We start from the raw sequence: 22,890 nt of genomic DNA on the forward strand, positions 1-22,890 counted from the left end.
GTTGTTTAAGATTCCAAACATATGTAATTTTCTTAACCCATCTAATGAGACTGGATAAGTTTCAAGTATCATGCTAGCTAGTCTTGGGTGTTCACCTGGGAGAAGTTACAGGAGAGATGGGTGGGACAAATGTTAACTTTTCCTAGCCACCGTGCCTCTACACCTGCATTGCTTGCTGGTTGGGGTTTTAGGCTGGGTTTCTGTACAGCACTTTGAGATATCAGCTGATGTACGAAGGGCTATAAAAATAAATTTGATTTGATTTGATTTAACTGATGACCTGAAAAAGAAAATACGAAATGTTTAAGCACAGGCCATTTGGTCTCCTCTAGTTCATATTGATTTTATAATGTTAGCAAAATATATCAACAAGTGACGGAATGTTTGAAAATGATATGACATCATTAGAATTAGGTCTTAATTAATTGACTTGAAGCTTCTCACATGATCCTTTAGCGACAGGTTAGTGGTTAAAAATATACTGAATAAAAATATAAACGCAACATGCAACAATTTTTACAATTTTACTGAGTTACCGTTCATATAAGGAATTCAGTCAATTGAAATAAATTCATTAGGCCCCGATCTACGGATTTCACATGACTGGGAAGGTGCGCAGCCATGGGTGGGCCTGGCTCCCCAGTGGTTGGGCCTAAGCCCTTCCAGGCCCAGTCAATCAGAATGAGTTTTTCATCACAAAAGGACTTTATTACAGACAGAAATAGTCCTCAGTTTTATCAGCTGTCCAGGTGGCTGGTCTCAGACTGTCCCGCAGGTGAAGAAGCTGAATGTGGAGGTCCTGGGCTAGCGTGATTACATGTGGTTTGTAGTTGTGAGGCCGGTTGGACGTACTGCCAAATTCCTAAAACGATGTTGGAGGTGGCTTATGGTAGAGAAATGAATATAAAATTCTCTGGCAACAGCGCTGGTGGACATTGCTGCAGTCAGCATGCCAATTGCATGCTCTGTGGCATTGTGTTTCAAAATTTCACATTTTAGAGTGGACTTTAATTGTGCCCAGCACAAGGTGCAGCTGTGTAATGATCATGCTGTTTAATCCGCTTCTTGATACGCCACACCTGTCAGGTGGATGTATTATCTTGGCGAAGCAGAAATGCTCAGTAACAGGGATGGAAACAAATTTGTGCACAAAATTTGAGAAAAATGTGAGAATGAGAAAATTACAGGGATCTTTTTTTCAGCTCATGTCACATGTTGCGTTTATATTTTTGTTCAGTATATACAGTACCAGTCAAAAGTTTGGACACACCTATTCAGTCAAGGGTTCTTTATTTTAAAACATTTTTACATTGTGGAAAACTGAAGACATCAAAACTATGAAATAACACATATGGAATCATGTAGTAACCAAAAAAAAAGTGTTCAATAAATATATATATTATATTCTTCAAAGTAGCCACCCTTTGCCTTGATGACAGCTTTGCACACTCTTGGCATTCTCTCAACCATGAGGTAGTCAACTGGAATGCATTTCAATTAACAGGTGTGCCTTGTTAAAAGATCATTTGTGGAATATCTTTTTTTAAACATTTCAGCCAATCAGTTGCGACAAGGTAGGGGTGGTATACAGAAGATAGCACTATTTGGTAACAGACCAAGTCCATATTATGGCAAAAACAGCTCAAATAAGCAAAGAGAAATGACAGTCCATCATTACTTTAAGACATGAAGGTCAGTCAATACAGAACATTTCAAGAAATGTGAAAGTTTTTTCAAGTGCAGTCGCAAAAATCATAAAGAGCTATGATGAATGGCTCTCATGAGGACTGCCACAGGAAAGTAAGACCAAGAGTTACCTCTCCTGCAGAGGATAAGTTCATTAGAGTTAACTGCACCTCGGAATGCAGTCCAAATAAATGCTTCAGAGTTCAAATAACAGACACATCTCAACATTAACAGTTCAGAGGAGACTGCGTGAATCAGGCCTCCATGGTCGAATCGCTGCAAAGTAACAACTACTAAAAGACACTAATAAGAAGGAGAGTTGCTTGGGGAAAGAAACCCGAGCAATGGACATTAGACCGGTGGAAATCTGTCCTCTGGTCTGATGAGTCCAAAATAGCGATTTTTGGTTCTAACCGCCGTGTCTTTGTGGGATGCAGATTAGGTGAATGGATGATTTCCGCATGTGTGGTTCCCACCTTGAAGCATGGAGGAGGTGGTGTGATGGTGTGGGGGTGCTTTGCTGGTGACACCGTCTGTGATTGATTTAGAATTCAAGGCACACTTAACCAGCATGGCTACCACAGTATTCTGCAGCAATATGCCATACCATCTGGTTTGCGCTTAGTGGGACTATCATTTGTTTTTCAACAGGACAATTATCCAAAACACACCTCCAGTCTGTGCAAGGGCTATTTGACCAAGAAGGAGAGTGACAGTGCTGCAACAGATGACCTGGCCTCCACAATCACCCAACCTGATTTAGGATGAGTTGGACCGCAGAGTAAAGGAAAAGAAGCCAACAAGTGCTCAGCATATGTGGGAACTCCTTCAAGACTGTCGGATGATCATTCCAGGTGAGCTGGTAGAGAATAACAAGGGTGTGCAAAGCTGTCATCAAGGCAAAGGGTGGCTACTTTGAAGAATTTTAAATATAAAATATATTTTGATTTGTTTAACCATTTTGTTTGGTTACTACATGATTCCATATGTGTTATTTCATAGTTTGTCTTCACTATTATTTTACAATGTAGAAAATATTGAAAATAAAGAAAAACCCTTGAATGAGTAGGTGTGTCAAAACCTTTGACTGTGTTAGGTTGTAATTATCAGAGTAAGAACTCGACGGACACTACGAAAGCTTAAACCAAGTTGATTCTTCCCAAAGAATCGAACAGCTGAACCGACAAAAACATATTTACAATAGTGGTGGTATATGTATCCCACTTTGTTGGAGCCTCCTCCTTCTTGCTAAACATTGTATCTTTATTGCTAGGCAGGAAACTAAGTGATACGGGCAATAACGTTTTCCTTCTCCCTTAACGTGACCCGACCTTGGCCCCCTTCATCACTAATACATGACTCTCTTCCCTTATCAATGCCTGCCACATATGATCGTTTTCCCAACACTCACTACATTCTAAGCTTAATTGCACCCACCATATACCTTCCTCCTACAGTTGACCATTAAATCCACTTCAATGACTGTAGATGAAGGGGAGGAGACAGAATAAATAAGGATTTTTAAGCCATGAGGCAATTGAGACATGGATTGGGTATGTTTACCATTGAGAGGGTGAATGGGCAATACAAAATATTTAAGTGCCTTTGAATGGGGTATGGTAGTAGGTGCCAGGCGCACCGGTTTGTGTCAAGAACTGCAATGCTACTGGGTTTTTCACACTCAACAGTTTCCCATGTGTATCAAGAATATGCCACCACCCAAAGGACATCCAGCCAAATTGACACAACTGTGGGAAGCATTGGGCCAGCATCCCTGTGGAACGCTTTTGACATCTTGCTTTGATGAATTGAGGCTGTTCTGAGGGCACAAAGGGGGAGGGGTGCAACTCGATATTAGGAAGGTGTCCTTAATGTTTTTAACTCAGTGTATATAAGTTGTTTGTCATGAAAGATGGTCTCTCTAGTTCTATCGATCTTTGAGTGATTAGGAAAAAACAAAAAGTGTTACTTTCGTCCCAGTTCTTCCCTACATGCACGACTAGGGTTGGGCGATATTACCATAGCATCGTCTATCGCCGATAATTGACTGCCGTCGCTGATGGTGACAACATTGTGATGTGACAGACAATGGTTTAGCCTATTTTAACTATATAGCCAACTATACAGAACGAGAGGAATATAGAAAGAGAGGAATGCAAGAGAGGACTATAGGCCAGACAGAGCAGAGAATTCCACCAAAGCAGCACAATGTCCAGTCAGAAAATAGCCTATTGTTTCTCTCTCTGACAGATGCATGGGCATTAGGCAATAGCCTAAACCTAATTTTGTTTTATAATGGACACTCCTTTAACTATCTAGTGTCAAGCTGTTTAAAGTAATGTAGCCTATATTCCCTTCGATAGGCTATGAATATGACTGAAGGCTACACTTCATTGTTTTATACAGGTCTTTCTCCCAATCAAACAATAAAATGGAACAGAGTTCCATCTCCAAAGGTTATTTGAATAGCCTAAAAACGTAAGGTATTCGAGCATGTCGTGATATTCAAAAATAACAAGAATGAAAGTCTATAGCCTCAGCCTAGGCATATGCTATTCTCAATCACAGCTTTATGAGAGATAGAACAAACAATTATTTATTTTCCATTATTTTATGAGGCAAATAAAGCAATTATTATCTAGTTCTGAAGATGGTAGACTGCTTCTATCCAGCCCATGATGTAGCCCTATAACCTAGCTCACTATGTTGAGAGAGCCTGTTCCTCATCAGACAGTCACTGCAGCATCAAGGCTGTGACTTCCCCTGAACAGTTTGAATGTGTTAAAATAAATGTAGACCACACAATTATTCAGGTTTTTGTGTATTTTGTATGAATCATTATGCATCATGGATATTGCAGTTCTCACCTTTCCAAGGCCTCTCGTCATTATCTAGTCTGTCCTCCCCCACAATGTGTTGAGGCTTTAACTGTTCTGCAGGAAAAGACAAGGACATCTTCTTTAAATCACACTTTCACTCATATCCAAGTCTTCACTCCATCTCAAAACAGAGGTTATCATAGCATGACATGTATCGCTTACATTAGGCTGTCCAATTAACTTTCAATTGTTTAGGCCCTACCTTTTTATAAACTCATTTGCAACAATGGCTTACATAGCAAACACAAAACAATTGGCATTTATTGGAATGGGTGTAGGTGTACCTGCTTGCAGATGCAGTGAGTGCAACATGTGAAACACACGCGAAAAGGTCAAATCAAACACCAACAGCCCATAAAACAAACTTAAAAAGCAGTTATAAATAATGACAGGAAGCTGAACATTATCTTTGTTTGGACCAAAAGGGAATCACACTCACATCTGTGAGCTGGCATCACATTCATCTGCATTCACAAAGAGTCAGGCGTACCGTACATAATAAAAATAAAACAGACTACAATGGGAGGTGCAGTTGGCTTGTGTTGTGCAGAGCAGATCCAACACATTGGATCGGGACTATGGGCTAACACAACACATAGGAACTAAGCCTTTGGGCTAAGCACAGTCATTGTCTTCAGGTCTATATGCTGCAATGTATGAGCTTCACTGTGAGTAGATACAAGACACGTGTGTGTGCTGTACTAACTGTAGAGGAGACCATGATGTGGTACTTTATCTGTACAGGGTGCATGACTTCATTTGAGTCAGAGATCAGACCAGAGGTCAGGGTTAGGATTGGGGTTATAAGACAAGTGTGTGTGGTTTCTTACCGAGCTCTTCCTCCATGGTGCTCCCCCCGACAGTGTCTTTGACACCCAGCACTCTGTTGAAGAGGATGGAGAAGGCACTCCCCCAAACCCCTGGAGAGCGATAAACCCACTAGATCAACATCAATATCATGTGATGACTTATGAATATCATGTTTGATGATAGCTTATCATGTGAAGAATCTCTTTAGGATGTCATATGCAGAAGTGCCAGCAATATTCTGTTGTTTGTGTATGTATGTGTGTGTCTATGTGTGGGGTTTCTTACCCATAAGGAAATGTAGTGGGTTCTCTTCATACTGCTTCACAGTGATTCCCATGAAGAACTTGCTTCCAAAAAGGTCAGGGGTCATGAACGTTCCGTACTTTGCCATTCCAATCTCATACGGGCTGAACTCCACCCAGTCTGTCAAAAAAAATGGATAAATAAAATAACAACATCCATTGATAAAAACCAATCCGTGTATGTAACTAACTAACTCTTTAATTAGGGGAGCACACTTGTAAGTGCAATGTAATTGGGAAAATGTGTATATCCTGCAGTAAATGTGTGTATGTTTTTGTTATGGAAAAAGGGTAGCCCAGATTTACAGTAACGGTGCAGGCCAGAAGCAACTGTCATTATGACCTCCATTACTGGAACCAGGTGACAGGGGGGTATATGCCCTACCTGACTCTAGTGACACAACAACACCCACACATATAATTGTAAGGCACAACACAACACACTGTTCACACATGTTAAGTCTGACAAGAGTTCCTCAGAATGACAATACACTATCACCTTTCAGCCTATCATTGGTCCTGGATTAAGGAGTATAATGTTACTACCGTACTGTAAATTATGTGGTGTTATTTTTTGCCTTTCTCTGGAGTAGTTGTGACAGCGTTACCTTGTCACATCAGAGATAAAAGGTGGGGGATTTACAGTAAAACAAAAAGGTAAATGACTAACCGATTTAATATTCTATTCCAGCTAATCTGTAAAATACACTGGAACACCAACATTAATTTGCATGAATATTATTACAAATACGTTGGTCACAGTACCAATGACTCAGCATACAGTAATGGACTCAGTCACCCTAACACGGGATTGGTTTCCCCTAAGGACTGTTTTGAGGTCCATTTTACATGTCATGTCATTATGAGTCAAGTTCAAATTTGAGAAAGATCCTAGATCAGGACTAGGTGCGTACCACAACCACATTGACACCTACATAACATTGCCCTTCCACATTGTACTACTTACTACACCTACTAGTGATGGGGGAGGGGGGATCTATATAGTTACATATCGGGATTTTATTTTTGATGATATGTCATTTTGAAAATATCACTATTATTTTTGAGCTAGTTGGCTGTACCTGCCCCTATTTCCTTCATAGCTTGTTCTCCATCTCCTTTTTAAATAGGCAGTCAATTTGTTTTCAGCACATTTATTTCCATGACTAATCAAAACATGTTTTCTCATGGCTTCCCCTCTGCAGCAGACATATGGGGAGCCATATGTTTGGAACATCGAATCGCTAATAATAATCACAGTATCGAATCGCAATACATATAGAATTGTGAGAATCAGTATCTTGATAATATCGTGAGGTCCCTGGCAATTCCCAGCACGAACACTTACACATTGTTGATGTTCCTTCTCACCCTACAGCACTATAACGACAAGAATGCCTGGGGTCAATATGTTGATAGCTTCATTCATTGTATTGGAATAACATTGTTTGCATAATCCTTTGTTTGTCAAATCAAATTTTATTTGTCACATACACATGGTTAGCAGATGTTAATACGAGTGTAGCGAAATGCTTGTGCTTCTAGTTCCGACAATGCAGTAATAACCAACAAGTAATCTAGCTAACAATTCCAAAACTACTACCTTATAGACACAAGTGTAAGGGGATAAAGAATATGTACATAAAGACATACGAATGAGTGATGGTACAGAGCGGCATAGGCAAGATACAGTAGATGGTATTGAGTGCAGTATATACATATGAGATGAGTATGTAAACAAAGTGGCATAGTTTAAAGTGGCTAGTGATACATGTATTACATAAAGATGCAGTAGAGTACAGTATATACATATACATATGAGATGAATAATGTAGGGTATGTAAACATTATATTAGGTAGCATTGTTTAAAGTGGCTAGTGATATATTTTACATCATTTCCCATCAATTCCCATTATTAAAGTGGCTGGAGTTGAGTCAGTGTGTTGGCAGCAGCCACTCAATGTTAGTGGTGGCTGTTTAACAGTCTGATGGCCTTGAGAGACTGAAAAACAGCTTCTCTCGGTCCCAGCTTTGATGCACCTGTACTGACCTCGGCTTCTGGATGATAGCGGGGTGAACAGGCAGTGGCTCGGGTGGTTGTTGTCCTTGAAGATCTTTATGGCCTTCCTGTGACATCGGGTGGTGTAGGTGTCCTGGAGGGCAGGTAGTTTGCCCCCGGTGATGCGTTGTGCAGACCTCACTACCCTCTGGAGAGCCTTACGGTTGTGGGCGGAGCAGTTGCCGTACCAGGCGGTGATACAGCCCGAAAGGATGCTCTCGATTGTGCATCTGTAGAAGTTTGTAAGTGCTTTTGGTGACAAGCCGAATTTCTTCAGCCTCCTGAGGTTGAAGAGGCGCTGCTGCGCCTTCTTCACGATGCTGTCTGTGTGGGTGGACCAATTCAGTTTGTCTGTGATGTGTACGCAGAGGAACTTAAAACTTACTACCCTCTCCACTACTGTTCCATCGATGTGGATAGGGGGGTGTTCCCTCTGCTGTTTCCTGAAGTCCACAATCATCTCCTTAGTTTTGTTGACGTTGAGTGTGAGGTTATTTTCCTGACACCACACTCCGAGGGCCCTCACCTCCTCCCTGTAGGCCGTCTCGTCGTTGTTGGTAATCAAGCCTACCACTGTTGTGTCGTCCGGAAACTTGATGATTGAGTTGGAGGCGTGCGTGGCCACGCAGTCGTGGGTGAACAGGGAGTACAGGAGAGGGCTCAGAACGCACCCTTGTGAGGCCCCAGTGTTGAGGATCAGCGGGGAGGAAATGTTGTTGCCTACCCTCACCACCTGGGGGCGGCCCGTCAGGAAGTCCAGTACCCAGTTGCACAGGGCGGGGTCGAGACCCAGGGTCTCGAGCTTGATGACGAGCTTGGAGGGCACTATGGTGTTAAATGCCGAGCTGTAGTCGATGAACAGCATTCTCACATAGGTATTCCTCTTGTCCAGATGGGTTAGGGCAGTGTGCAGTGTGGTTGAGATTGCATCGTCTGTGGACCTATTTGGGCGGTAAGCAAATTGGAGTGGGTCTAGGGTGTCAGGTAGGGTGGAGGTGATATGGTCCTTGACTAGTCTCTCAAAGCACTCCATGATGACGGAAGTGAGTGCTACGGGGCGGTAGTCGTTTAGCTCAGTTACCTTAGCTTTCTTGGGAACAGGAACAATGGTGGCCCTCTTGAAGCATGTGGGAACAACAGACTGGGATAGGGATTCAAATCAAATCAAATTTTATTTGTCACATACACATGGTTAGCAGATGTTAATGCGAGTGTAGCGAAATGCTTGTGCTTCTAGTTCCGACAATGCAGTAATAACGAACAAGTAATCTAACTAACAATTCCAAAAAAACTACTGTCTTATAACACAGTGTAAGGGGATAAAGAATATGTACATAAGGATATATGAATGAGTGATGGTACAGAGCAGCATAGGCAAGATACAGTAGATGATATCGAGTACAGTATATACATATGAGATAAGTATGTAAACCAAGTGGCATAGTTAAAGTGGCTAGTGATACATGTATTACATAAGGATGCAGTCGATGATATAGAGTACAGTATCAACGTATGCATATGAGATGAATAATGTAGGGTAAGTAACATTATATAAGGTAGCATTGTTTAAAGTGGCTAGTGATATATTTACATCATTTCCCATCAATTCCCATGATTAAAGTGGCTGGAGTAGAGTCAGTGTCATTGACAGTGTGTTGGCAGTAGCCACTCAATGTTAGTGGTGGCTGTTTAACAGTCTGATGGCCTTGAGATAGAAGCTGTTTTTCAGTCTCTCGGTCCCAGCTTTGATGCACCTGTACTGACCTCGCCTTCTGGATGACAGCGGGGTGAACAGGCAGTGGCTCGGGTGGTTGATGTCCTTGATGATCTTTATGGCCTTCCTGTAGCATCGGGTGGTGTAGGTGTCCTGGAGGGCAGGTAGTTTGCCCCCGGTGATGCGTTGTGCAGACCTCACTACCCTCTGGAGAGCCTTACGGTTGAGGGTGGTGCAGTTGCCATACCAGGCGGTGATACAGCCCGCCAGGATGCTCTCGATTGTGCATCTGTAGAAGTTTGTGAGTGCTTTTGGTGACAAGCCGAATTTCTTCAGCCTCCTGAGGTTGAAGAGGCGCTGCTGCGCCTTCCTCACGATGCTGTCTGTGTGAGTGGACCAATTCAGTTTGTCTGTGATGTGTATGCCGAGGAACTTAAAACTTGCTACCCTCTCCACTACTGTTCCATCGATGTGGATGGGGGTGTTCCCTCTGCTGTTTCCTGAAGTCCACAATCATCTCCTTAGTTTTGTTGACGTTGAGTGTGAGGTTATTTTCCTGACACCACACTCCGAGGGCCCTCACCTCCTCCCTGTAGGCCGTCTCGTCGTTGTTGGTAATCAAGCCTACCACTGTTGTGTCGTCCGCAAACTTGATGATTGAGTTGGAGGCGTGCGTGGCCACGCAGTCGTGGGTGAACAGGGAGTACAGGAGAGGGCTCAGAACGCACCCTTGTGGGGCCCCAGTGTTGAGGATCAGCGGGGAGGAGATGTTGTTGCCTACCCTCACCACCTGGGGGCGGCCCGTCAGGAAGTCCAGTACCCAGTTGCACAGGGCGGGTCGAGACCCAGGGTCTCGAGCTTGATGACGAGCTTGGAGGGTACTATGGTGTTGAATGCCGAGTTGTAGTCGATGAACAGCATTCTCACATAGGTATTCCTCTTGTCCAGATGGGTTAGGGCAGTGTGCAGTGTGGTTGAGATTGCATCGTCTGTGGACCTATTTGGGCGGTAAGCAAATTGGAGTGGGTCAAGGGTGTCAGGTAGGGTGGAGGTGATATGGTCCTTGACTAGTCTCTCAAAGGCACTTCATGATGACGGATGTGAGTGCTACGGGGCGGTAGTCATTTAGCTCAGTTACCTTAGCTTTCTTGGGAACAGGAACAATGGTGGCCCTCTTGAAGCATGTGGGAACAGCAGACTGGTATAGGGATTGATTGAATATGTCCGTAAACACACCGGCCAGCTGGTCTGCGCATGCTCTGAGGGCGCGGCTGGGGATGCCGTCTGGGCCTGCAGCCTTGCGAGGGTTAACACGTTTAAATGTCTTACTCACTTCGGCTGCAGTGAAGGAGAGACCGCATGTTTCCGTTGCAGGCCGTGTCAGTGGCACTGTATTGTCCTCAAAGCGGGCAAAAAGTTATTTAGTCTGCCTGGGAGCAAGACATCCTGGTCCGTGACTGGGCTGGGTTTCTTCCTGTAGTCCGTGATTGACTGTAGACCCTGCCACATGCCTCTTGTGTCTGAGCCGTTGAATTGAGATTCTACTTTGTCTCTGTACTGGCGCTTAGCTTGTTTGATAGCCTTGCGGAGGGAATAGCTGCACTGTTTGTATTCAGTCATGTTACCAGACACCTTGCCCTGATTAAAAGCAGTGGTTCCTCCTTCAGTTTCACACGAATGCTGCCATCAATCCACGGTTTCTGGTTAGGGAATGTTTTAATCGTTGCTATGGGAACGACATCTTCAACGCACGTTCTAATGAACTCGCACACCGTATCAGCGTATTCGTCAATGTTGTTGTCTGACGCAATACGAAACATCTCCCAGTCCACGTGATGGAAGCAGTCTTGGAGTGTGGAGTCAGCTTGGTCGGACCAGCGTTGGACAGACCTCAGCATGGGAGCTTCTTGTTTTAGTTTCTGTCTGTAGGCAGGGATCAACAAAATGGAGTCGTGGTCAGCTTTTCCGAAAGGGGGGCGGGGCAGGGCCTTATATGCGTCGCGGAAGTTAGAGTAACAATGATCCAGGGTCTTTCCACCCCTGGTTGCGCAATCGATATGCTGATAAAATTTAGGGAGTCTTGTTTTCAGATTAGCCTTGTTAAAATCCCCAGCTACAATGAATGCAGCCTCCGGATAAATGGATTCCAGTTTGCAAAGAGTCAAATAAAGTTCGTTCAGAGCCATCGATGTGTCTGCTTGGGGGGGAATATATACGGCTGTGATTATAATCGAAGAGAATTCCCTTGGTAGATAATGCGGTCGACATTTGATTGTGAGGAATTCTAAATCAGGTGAACAGAAGGACTTGAGTACCTGTATGTTGATATGATCACACCACGTCACATTAACCATGTTGCATACGCCCCCGCCCCTCTTCTTACCAGAAAGATGTTTGTTTCTGTCTGCGTGATGCGTGGAGAAACCAGTTGGCTGCACCGACTCCGATAGCGTCTCTCCAGTGAGCCATGTTTCCATGAAGCAAAGAACGTTACACTCTCCGATGTCCCTCTGGAATGCTACCCTTGCTCGGATTTCATCAACCTTGTTGTCAAGAGACTGGACATTGGCGAGAAGAATGCTAGGGAGTGGTGCACGATGTGCCCGTCTCTGGAGTCTGACCAGAAGACCGCTCCGTTTCCCCCTTTTACGAAGTCGTTTTTTTGGGTCGCCGGCTGGGATCCATTCCGTTGTCCTGGGTGAAAGGCAGAACACAGGATCCGCTTTGCAAAAGTCATATTCTTGGTCGTACTGATGGTGAGTTGACGCTGCTCTTATGTTCAGTAGTTCTTCTTGACTGTATGTAATGAAACCTAAGATGACCTGGGGTACCAATGTAAGAAATAACACGTAAAAAAACAAAAAACTGCATAGTTTCCTAGGAACGTGAAGCGAGGCGGCCATCTCTGTCGGCGCCGGAAGTAAACAGGTTCCTCCTTACCTTCAGTAACAGAGACTGTTTCAGATCTGCAAATTGTTCAGACTCGTGTCACTATTAATTTGTTTAAAATGAATGGGACAAACTTCACCAGTTCTGGCCATATGCACAGTGGCTATCTGCAGTACATTCATGGATGACTCTCTCAAAGCAACATTTGAATATCAGCCAACCATGGCACATCAGTGTGTGTGAAAGGAGTGCTCCAAGCAAATGTAGAGAATGGAAATTTGCATGCGGGAGAGATTATCTGACCATCTCTGATTACTCATAATGCAAAAGGCATACACATATTCATTGTACTAGAGATCCAAAGACACACACACACTTCAGAACTTGAACCAACTACATGCCCAATACTGCGGACACACACACTACGTGCATGACACAGGCGGCTGGTGGTATGTTAATTGGGGAGGACGGGTTCATTGTAATTGCTAGAACAGAATAATTGGAATGGTATCAAATAAATCAAAGAGTTTGAGTTTGATACCTTTCCATTCACTCCATCCCAGCCATTATTATGAGCAGTCTTCCTCTCACCAGCCTCCTGTGGTACATGAACTCCTACTGAAATGATACGCTTCATTGAAAAACTGAGAACGGAGGAGAGCCTCGGAGCCACACTGACCTTGTGATCTACAGTAATACACACAGACCCACACACACAAACAAATGTTAACATACCATTATGAATGTAAATCAGTGAGGTAAAGGCAATAACAGGGGCTCATCACTCTATCCTCCCCCTCTTACGCAGGTCTACTCAAACTGACAACAGTGATTGTTGCGTAACCATTGTGTGAACAAACACAGACCACCCACCCACACACACACACTGACCTGCGAACATGAGCTCGGACACGTCTGGTTTGACGTGCAGACAGGTGAACAGAGGGAGAGGACACTGGCCCTCGTTCACCTTCTCCTGCAACTCACTCAGCTTTGTGTCCATCCTCTGATGAAAACAGAGAAAGACTGGGTTATAGTCAGTTTAGTTTCATCCTCTTGAAGACAGAGAGAAGACAGAGAGAAGACAGAGAGAGAGCGAAAGATAGGTGAAATAATGCAGTAACAACAAAAACAGGTGTGTGCGGTTCTCCTCTCACAGCAGGGATGAGTGTCTCTCCGATGAGCATGCCGAAGATGTCAGTGAAGGTGACAGGCTGTCCGTTGGCCTTCTTGCTCCACAGAGACTGGATGTAGTTGGTGATATGCTGGGGCAATAGCAGTCTCAGAGGGTTACTGCTCACTCTTTTCATCAGCTCCGCGTTGATCTCCTTAGGACCCTTAGATGGGAACTCTGGGTGAGAGAACAGGGTCGACATGTACCTGCGGGAGGGACGGAGATAAAGAGGGAGGGAGAGGGAAAGAGATAGTGAGGGAGGAAGGGAGGCATGAGAACACACAGGTAGAGTACATACAGTCTTCCATCTAAAAACTGGTTAAATTTTGGTGCAGAGGTAGATGGGTAGATACTGTAGGAGAAAAGAGGAGTGGGAGGGAGCATGGTATAAACAGATGAATAGTTGACTGACCAGGTGGATCCAGAGAGGCCAGCAATGTAGGTGGCACAGTCCAGGACCCCAGACTCATACAGGCCCTTCATAACCCCAGAGAAGCCCACCATGGCCCTGAAGCCTCCCCCTGAACCCACTATGGCGATCACCGGCACCTGCACAGACAGACAATGACAGCCACAGACAGGAAGAGATTGGAAAGGATTCGGATGCCTGTCATAACATGACTCCTTGAGATTCATAGCAGCTCAACTGCCAGTAAGCCCTACTTCCTGATGTCTCGTTCGTCAGTCAGTCTACAGTAGATGACTGTTGTTGCCTCACTCTACTTGCTGATGTTCCTGGGTCTCTTTCCGCCTCTGCACTGACTTCTCTGAACTAGAACCAGTCATTTCCAAAAAAATATTATAACCCACTCTGACACAACAACTGCACTTCACTGAGTTGTGAAATGTTCTAGTATTTACTAACCTCAATGGGAATGCGGTGTGGCAGGTCAGAAGTTCTGCAACAACACTTTTATGTGGTGGATTATTATCTCATTATGGCTGGTAGTTTCCGGATCATCCGAGAACACAGGCAGGCAGTGAGAGGTGTCGGATAGAGGCTACAACCAGGAGGACAGGGCCAAATGTCAGCTGCCTCTGAACCAGCCTTCAGAGCTTTCGGTGTGAGAGGACGTTAGGGCCTATAAAATGATCATGTTTGAATACTAAGAGACCTGTGGATGTGGTGTACGTGTTCTTGCATGTAAAAAGTGGTGCCGTTGGCTAATATTGTCTCGTCTATGAACTTGACCACTATGCTCAGTAATGCTGCAGAGTAAGCCCCCTTCTATGGCAATAAATGCGTTATTTAGCTCATGTCTATTATATTGTAAGTTCATTTTGAAATGGTTACCCTGCAATGCATCCTAATACATGAGGTTTCACATGTAAAACACTGCATTTGACTAAGTCAAAAACTGATTTAAAAAAGAACACTGTGGTTGGCAGTAGGCCGCTTTGCAAGCCTGGGCCCACAGTACTCAGGTATGCACACCTCCTGAGGGGTGCTGGGGAGGAAGCGGGGCTTTTCCATGTCCAGCAGCTTCTTGATGCCCAGCATCACCCTCTCTCTGCGGGCCCGTCTGAATAGTTTCTCCTTGTCACACAGGGTCAGGCTGAACCGAAGGTCCAGGTTCGCACTGCATGGGGACACAGAGACAAGGTAAGGTTATAACCCTGCATACAGTGCCTTGCGAAAGTATTCGGCCCCCTTGAACTTTGTGACCTTTTACCACATTTCAGGCTTCAAACATAAAGATATAAAACTGTATTTTTTTGTGAAGAATCAACAACAAGTGGGACACAATCATGAAGTGGAACGACATTTATTGGATATTTCAAACTTTTTTAACAAATCAAAAACTGAAAAATTGGGCGTGCAAAATTATTCAGCCACCTTAAGTTAATACTTTGTAGCGCCACCTTTTGCTGCGATTACAGCTGTAAGTCGCTTGGGGTATGTCTCTATCAGTTTTGCACATCGAGAGACTGAAATCTTTTCCCATTCCTCCTTGCAAAACAGCTCGAGCTCAGTGAGGTTGGATGGAGAGCGTTTGTGAACAGCAGTTTTCAGTTCTTTCCACAGATTCTCAATTGGATTCAGGTCTGGACTTTGACTTGGCCATTCTAACACCTGGATATGTTTCTTTTTGAACCATTCCATTGTAGATTTTGCTTTATGTTTTGGATCATTGTCTTGTTGGAAGACAAATCTCCGTCCCAGTCTCAGGTCTTTTGCAGACTCCATCAGGTTTTCTTCCAGAATGGTCCTGTATTTGGCTCCATCCATCTTCCCATCAATTTTAACCATCTTCCCTGTCCTTGCTGAAGAAAAGCAGGCCCAAACCATGATGCTGCCACCACCATGTTTGACAGTGGGGATGGTGTGTTCAGGGTGATGAGCTGTGTTGCTTTTACGCCAAACATAACGGTTTGCATTGTTGCCAAAAAGTTCAATTTTGGTTTCATCTGACCAGAGCACCTTCTTCTACATGTTTGGTGTGTCTCCCAGGTGGCTTGTGGCAAACTTTAAAAAACACTTTTTATGGATATCTTTAAGGAATGGCTTTCTTCTTGCCACTCTTCCATAAAGGCCAGATTTGTGCAATATACGACTGATTGTTGTCCTATGGACAGAGTCTCCCACCTCAGCTGTAGATCTCTGCAGTTCATCCAGAGTGATCAAGGGCCTCTTGGCTGCATCTCTGATCAGTCTTCTCCTTGTATGAGCTGAAAATTTAGAGGGACGGCCAGGTCTTGGTAGATTTGCAGTGGTCTGATACTCCTTCCATTTCAATAGTATCGCTTGCACAGTGCTCCTTGGGATGTTTAAAGCTTGGGAAATCTTTTTGTATCCAAATCCGGCTTTAAACTTCTTCACAACAGTATCTCGGACCTGCCTGGTGTGTTCCTTGTTCTTCATGATGCTCTCTGCGCTTTTAACGGACCTCTGAGACTATCACAGTGCAGGTGCATTTATACGGAGAATTGATTACACACAGGTGGATTGTATTTATCATCATTAGTCATTTAGGTCAACATTGTATCATTCAGAGATCCTCACTGAACTTCTGGAGAGAGTTTGCTGCACTGAAAGTAAAGGGACTGAATAATTTTGCACGCCCAATTTTTCAGTTTTTGATTTGTTAAAAAAGTTTGAAATATCCAATAAATGTTGTTCCACTTCATGATTGTGTCCCACTTGTTGTTGATTCATCACAAAAAAATACAGTTTTATATCTTTATGTTTGAAGCCTGAAATGTGGCAAAAGGTCGCAAAGTTCAAGGGGGCCGAATACTTTCGCAAGGCACTGTATGGCCATCATAAGCAAGACAAAATGTTTATCAAATAAATAGGTCCCACTTTATTTGGATAGTCCGGATTTTCATACTACGAATAAACTATTTGTTGATAAGCAACTGCTTGCTAAGGTTACGGTTAGGTTAAGAATACCCCTAACCATAACTAGGGTTAGAGTTTGTAGATAGTTGAAATGTTACTGATAGTATGTAGAGCATCTATAGACAATCCAAATAAAGTGTTACCAATAAATATTTGTCATATTGGACCACTGTAATAATTTACTATCAATTTAGATTGTTAGAGTGCTCAGTTGAATGTGTCCCACTAGCAAAAGCCTGTTTGTGGGGTCAGGGAGTTTAGGATGTGTGTTGTTGAGTGAAATGAAGTAAGATTAGTTTAGAAGACCTACAATAATAAGCATAAACGAAAGCAGACAAAACACATTCACACTTATGTCATTACATTTCGACAACTGCTTTAAAAACATCACGTTTTCCCATATGGAGACCGACAGACATCACTGTATTCTCTTTAGTCAGCCATGATGATTGATTTTATGTTCTGTAGGTTAGCCAGCCATGACTGAAGTTAACTTAGGCTCCAGATGTGATTAGATCTGGCTCCAAGTTGGTCTGGTCTGAGATAGACCTCCAGAGACAAACACACCCAAGACCTCCGACCTCCCACCTCCGCATTACTGAGACTACAATCATGCCAAGCATGTCCTCCCCTTCACCTAAAATAACAGTCTGGTTAGAGCATTGGGGCGGTAACCAAAAGGTTGCTGGTTTGAATACCCGTGCCGACAAGGTGAAAAATCTGTCTATGGGCCCTTGATCAAGGCATTTAACCCCGATTTGTTCCAGGGGCGATGTACTACTATCGCTGACCCTGTAAAACAACACATTCCAGTGTATATGAAAATATACAGTCCAGTACATCTTAGCCATGTGTTTACTGAAAACAGTTACAGTTGTTAAAAAAGGAATAGAAAGCAATATGGTGGCTCCCATTGCCCTGGAAGAAGTGGTGTTTATTGATCTCTCTCTTATTAAACAAGCTACACTTTGGCCCAAACAATCTATTTAGCGCAAAATTGACAAACAACTCAACTGGTAAATTAAATGGCACCCCCAGCCTCCAATATTTAAAAATAATGCCTTGCGGTCTGGAGGATGGCCTTTCACATCGCCTCAATGGTCCAAGTGTGGTATCTGTACCCTTTGCGATATCATGGAGAGTAATGGTTTGAGGATATTCCAAGATCTGAAAGAAGCATTTATTTATATTACCAGGTAACTCTTTTTTTCTTCTTATTTATCTCCAATTTAGGTCAGCTGTTCTGGTTTACAAGGTTCCATGGGAAACCCAGCTGTCGATTCATCCAATGGATGGAATTTGTAAACAGATTATCTGGTCTCACCAAAGGACTAATCTCGGTAATATTTCAACAACTTTTGGAAAGCTCGCCATCAAAAAAAGTACGGCCCACAGATCTAAATGTAACTGAATCGTCCTTTTTACTGGACCAGAATATGGAAAAAATTACAATGAAGATGTGTGAAGAGGGGGTCTAGGAGGGATGGGAAACATGGTTTCCGGTAGGGGAGGGAGAATTCATACAGAATATTACTTAAACTGCTGATGCTCTTCTTTGTCTCTGTGTGCACTTCTCAGATTTCTTTGTTTGAGTGGTAGCCCACATGTACAGGAAGGTGGTACCTGTAAACCCATTCTGAAAATGGACAACCTAAATAAAAAGCTGCTCATCAAAAAAAAAAATTACATTTATTTTCAAATGTTTTGTACTAAAACACAATGGTATCGTTCACACAGCTTGAGGTGAATTCCTGTGCTTTGTTTAAGCTGACCACAGTAAGAGTAGCTGCTGCTTCTGCAAAAGCTAAATGGGGATCAAAATAAATAAACAGAGATGAGGAGGGGAGTGTTAATGGAAGTACACGTACCAGACCTCCAGGGCCATCTCTAAGTACACATTGGTTGCCTGTCAAAAACAACACAAAATACGCTGTGGTTATTGTAGAAGAGAAAACATTGATTAATCTGTCTGGGATAAAACAAAACAAAAAAGCAATCTGTCAACAGCAAAACACCCTGGGATACAGTACAACATTCACAAGGAGGGGGGGGTGAGAAACACTGTAGGAGGATGAGGGTAATTTGAGGAGAGAAATGCAGATGGGTAAGCTACAGTAAAGGAAGAGGAAGAGTGGAGGAAGAGGGATAGATAGAGGGTGAGAGAAGAGAAAGGAGAGGGATATTCAGTAAGAGGTAGGAGGAGAAGAGTGGAAAATCTCACTGCCATAGATTAGTCAACATCACTCAACAGACAATTATATTTGTGTGAGCTAATGTCGTTCAGGCACACGCTTTCCTTCAGAATACTCTACAGACAGACAGTGTAAGTATAGAGGTCTTACTTTTCCGATGAGGAAAGGCACTGTCTCTGTGTGGCCAGTTTTCAACATCTTGGAGATGTTGTACGATGCAGTCCCAAGCTTCTCATCCATCACGTAATTGGCGTCCATTAATGTTATCTGATTGAGTACAGCACCAACCAACAGGCTTAAAGCTTCAGCTTCCACATCTTGACCTGACTGGGAGTTCAGTTGATTTGACTTAAATTAAACTGTGCTGATCTGAGTTGAACTGACACGGTTCCATCGCTCACCTCTAGAACATTGTCCTGGTTTGGGTCCAGTATGAAGTCAAAGGTCTCATTCCATTCTGGGTGGATGTCGTTGTCTATGTGCCTCGTTCGTTTCCTGCTCTCAGGGGTGGTGGGAATGAACAGCTCCACATAGGGGTCAGGAGTGTCCACTGCAGACACAAACACACAAATGCATGCGTTACATACAGTACTCACATTTACATACACGCTAACATAGAATATATTGTTATTACATAGCTATAAGAGCAAGTTAATATGAAGTGTTTGAATATTCTGCCAGGTCTTGAGTATTTGGAATAATTACATTTCACGACACAATATAAATTATTTGCTTTTACATACATAAATGACAACTCCCTGTGATATGTTTTTATGTTGGAGAATTTGTGATTGTTAACATGTGAACTAGGAGCATGTGGAATAACAGGTGTTGTAAGACTCACACATGTCACCCAGTGCTCCCTTAGTGACATTCTTAGCTCGCACCACTGTTACTCTGAACTTGTGAGAGAACTGCTGCTCCACCTGCACAGAAAAAACAACGGAAACCTGTGAGCAAGGACACACTCACCACACATGCACAGATCTATCACACTTGAACTCCAACAACTGCCTAGAACTACTTAGGGACCGTGTGTACGATATTAACTGTGCTTTTTGTCTAAACCTAGGCTTAGATACAACCATGTGATACAAGAGGTGTCAAGGTGAGGAGTGAGTCCTATCCCTTTTCTTTAAGATTATCAGAGCTCCCTTACCCCAACTAAGGGGCAGCCGCTGGTCTTTTTTGTTGCCTTGCTATTGTTTTGCATTCATTTGTAAACATAAGGCATGATGACGTCATTTTGTCTTATCACCATTCCTCTTGTAGTGAATCAGTAGATCTGCTAGTGTTCACTACAGTGATGAGTGAGCAGCAGGCACAGATTTCACTGGGAACTAGAGTGCCATGGTGGGGCTACAGAAAAGTGGCATATCTCCTAGTCAAGCCAGTTGGGTGCCTTCTTCATATAAAAATTGTTTTTATTTGTGTTTTCTTGATTGAAATAGAAAGGTCACAAATGAGAAGAGCAGAAAGCTAGGTAGAGTAATACATATATGAAGGTGGAGGCAGGGTTTGAACCTATGCCCCACAAAGGGACAATGTGTGGTCTTGAGTCAGCAGCACTACCACTAGACCAGACTCCAGCACCAGCAGGGTGTCTTCTTTATCCTACCATGATATATAGTATGCCTAGAGCTTCAATGACGAGAAACATGCAGTGCTGCCCACTAATGTGCTGATAGAGTGAGACAGAAAACAGATGAGAGGTTTTCAACTGAAGTTATACTGCTGTTTATTTCCTCAACAGGGTCTGAGCTTACACACAAGCCAATGCAGTGGGTCCCCCCTGCCATAGACTTTGAATGAAAGTGGACATGTGTGGACTTACAATAATGTACTGGTAGGGGTCCATGGAAGACATTGTTGGCTGGTTGGTGTTACCCTCTTGTCCAGTCTCTAGTGTCCTTGAACTCAGGAAGATCCTCCAGTGATACTGGGTACCATCTACAGACTCTGGGGACACACAGAGCATCATAATGTAAGGCAGGGGTACTCAACTACTATTTGAGAAGGTCCAGTGACACATATTTACTACGTGGCAAAGTTCCGGATGGATATCGTCCTTTATTGGTGCTGTGGTACAGGATAGTAACACACATAGTCGTCTACGACTTAGGAAACATGTTGCCATCTAAAATGTTCATTAAATACATTAAATGAGACTAAGAATTTGAATTAATTAGAACTTATTTCAAATGTAAACATGTGCAACATCCAATTTTCTCCTGGAAAGTCTGGACTGCTGTTACGATAATCACACACTGTGTTGTCCCGTCCTTGCAGCTTAACATTCAGTTGATTAAGGTGTGATGTAATGTCTGTAAAAAATGTCTGTCAAAAATGCAACTGTTTCCATCTTCTCCTCATCTTCCAAAAACTCAGAAAATTGAGTTGCCTTGTCACTCTTTTGCTCTGATTAGAAAGCTTTTGATTTCCTCCTAAATGGCCCAAAATCGTTCCAAAACCTTGCCTTTGCTGATCCCTCTGACATTGGTGTGCAGTAGTAAGTCACCAAAACTGTCAGAATGCCTCGTAGCAGGCGGTGTTGTAGGGATGATGTTGCTCAGTTTCATTATTGTTGTCATGACCTCAGAATACTATTGCCCCAGAAGGCACACAGGACAGATTGACAGATTATGTAGTGATATGATGTCAGGTCAAGGTTGTCCTCTTTCAAACGTGCAACCAGTCTCCTCCCTCTTCAAATCATGGCTGGAGCTCCATCTGTGGTGATGGAGACCACTGACTTCAGATCTATCCCCATTTTTGTCAGCATCTCGTTGATGGCCTCAGGTACAGTACCAGTCAAAGGTTTGGACACTCATTCCTACTCATTCCAGTGATTTTCTTTATTTTTAACTACATTGTAGAATAATAGTGAATACATCAAAACTAGGAAATAACACATACTACACATCATGTAGTAACCAAAAAAGTGTTTAAAAAAATCTGAATATATTTTATATTTCAGATTTTTCAAATTAGCCATCCTTTGCCTTGATGACAGCTTTGCACACTTAACATTCTCTCATCCAGCTTAATGAGGTAGTCGGCTGGAATGCAATTCAATTAACAGGTGTGCTTTTGAGCCAATCAGTTGTGTTATGACAAGGTATGGGTGGTGTACAGAAGAGAGCACTATTTGGTAAAAGACCAAGTCCATACTATGGCAAGAACAGCTCAAATAAGCAAAGAGAAACGACATCCTATCATCACTTTTAAGACATGAATGTCAGTCAATGCGGAATTCATGAACTTTGAAAGTTTATTCAAGTGCAGTCGCAAAAACCATCAAGCGCTATGATGAAATTGCCTCTCATGAGGACCGCCACAAGAAAGGGAGACCCAAATCAAATCAAATTTTATTTCAAATTTTATTTGTCACATACACATGGTTAGCAGATGTTAATGCGAGTGTATCGAAATGCTTGTGCTTCTAGTTCCGACAATGCAGTAATAACCAACAAGTAATCTAACTAACAATTCCAAAACTACTGTCTTATACACAGTGTATGGGGATAAAGAATATGTACATAAGGATATATGAATGAGTGATGGTACAGAGCAGCATAGGCAAGATACAGTAGCTGATATCGAGTACAGTATATACATATGAGATGAGTATGTAAACAAAGTGGCATAGTTAAAGTGGCTAGTGATACATGTATTACATAAGGATACAGTCGATGATATAGAGTACAGTATATATGTATGCATATGAGATGAATAATGTAGGGTAAGTAACATTATATAAGGTAGCATTGTTTATATATTTACATCATTTCCCATCAATTCCCATTATTAAAGTGGCTGGAGTTGAGTCAGTGTCATTGTC

At 42.9% G+C, this 22,890-nt stretch overlaps 1 protein-coding gene across 1 annotated transcript in view; it reads right to left on the minus strand.

Annotated features, from left to right (window-relative positions):
- The window catches only part of LOC112250949 (cytosolic phospholipase A2), a 55,934-nt gene that overhangs the window by 13,956 nt on the left and 19,088 nt on the right, over positions 1–22,890 (minus strand). The window contains exons 2-13 of the mRNA XM_024421520.2: positions 20,884–21,008; positions 19,894–19,975; positions 19,451–19,599; positions 19,200–19,316; positions 18,726–18,763; positions 14,950–15,094; positions 13,927–14,063; positions 13,498–13,720; positions 13,232–13,346; positions 5,661–5,798; positions 5,396–5,485; positions 4,554–4,619 (exon numbers count right to left, since the gene is read on the minus strand). Of these exons, the coding sequence (XP_024277288.1) occupies positions 4,554–4,619; positions 5,396–5,485; positions 5,661–5,798; positions 13,232–13,346; positions 13,498–13,720; positions 13,927–14,063; positions 14,950–15,094; positions 18,726–18,763; positions 19,200–19,316; positions 19,451–19,599; positions 19,894–19,975; positions 20,884–20,916 (1,333 nt within the window). The 5' untranslated portion in view covers positions 20,917–21,008. The remainder of the gene's footprint in view (positions 1–4,553; positions 4,620–5,395; positions 5,486–5,660; positions 5,799–13,231; positions 13,347–13,497; positions 13,721–13,926; positions 14,064–14,949; positions 15,095–18,725; positions 18,764–19,199; positions 19,317–19,450; positions 19,600–19,893; positions 19,976–20,883; positions 21,009–22,890) is intronic.

This window comes from Oncorhynchus tshawytscha, linkage group LG01 (assembly GCF_018296145.1).
Source record: "Oncorhynchus tshawytscha isolate Ot180627B linkage group LG01, Otsh_v2.0, whole genome shotgun sequence".
Taxonomy (NCBI): Eukaryota; Metazoa; Chordata; class Actinopteri; order Salmoniformes; family Salmonidae; genus Oncorhynchus; species Oncorhynchus tshawytscha.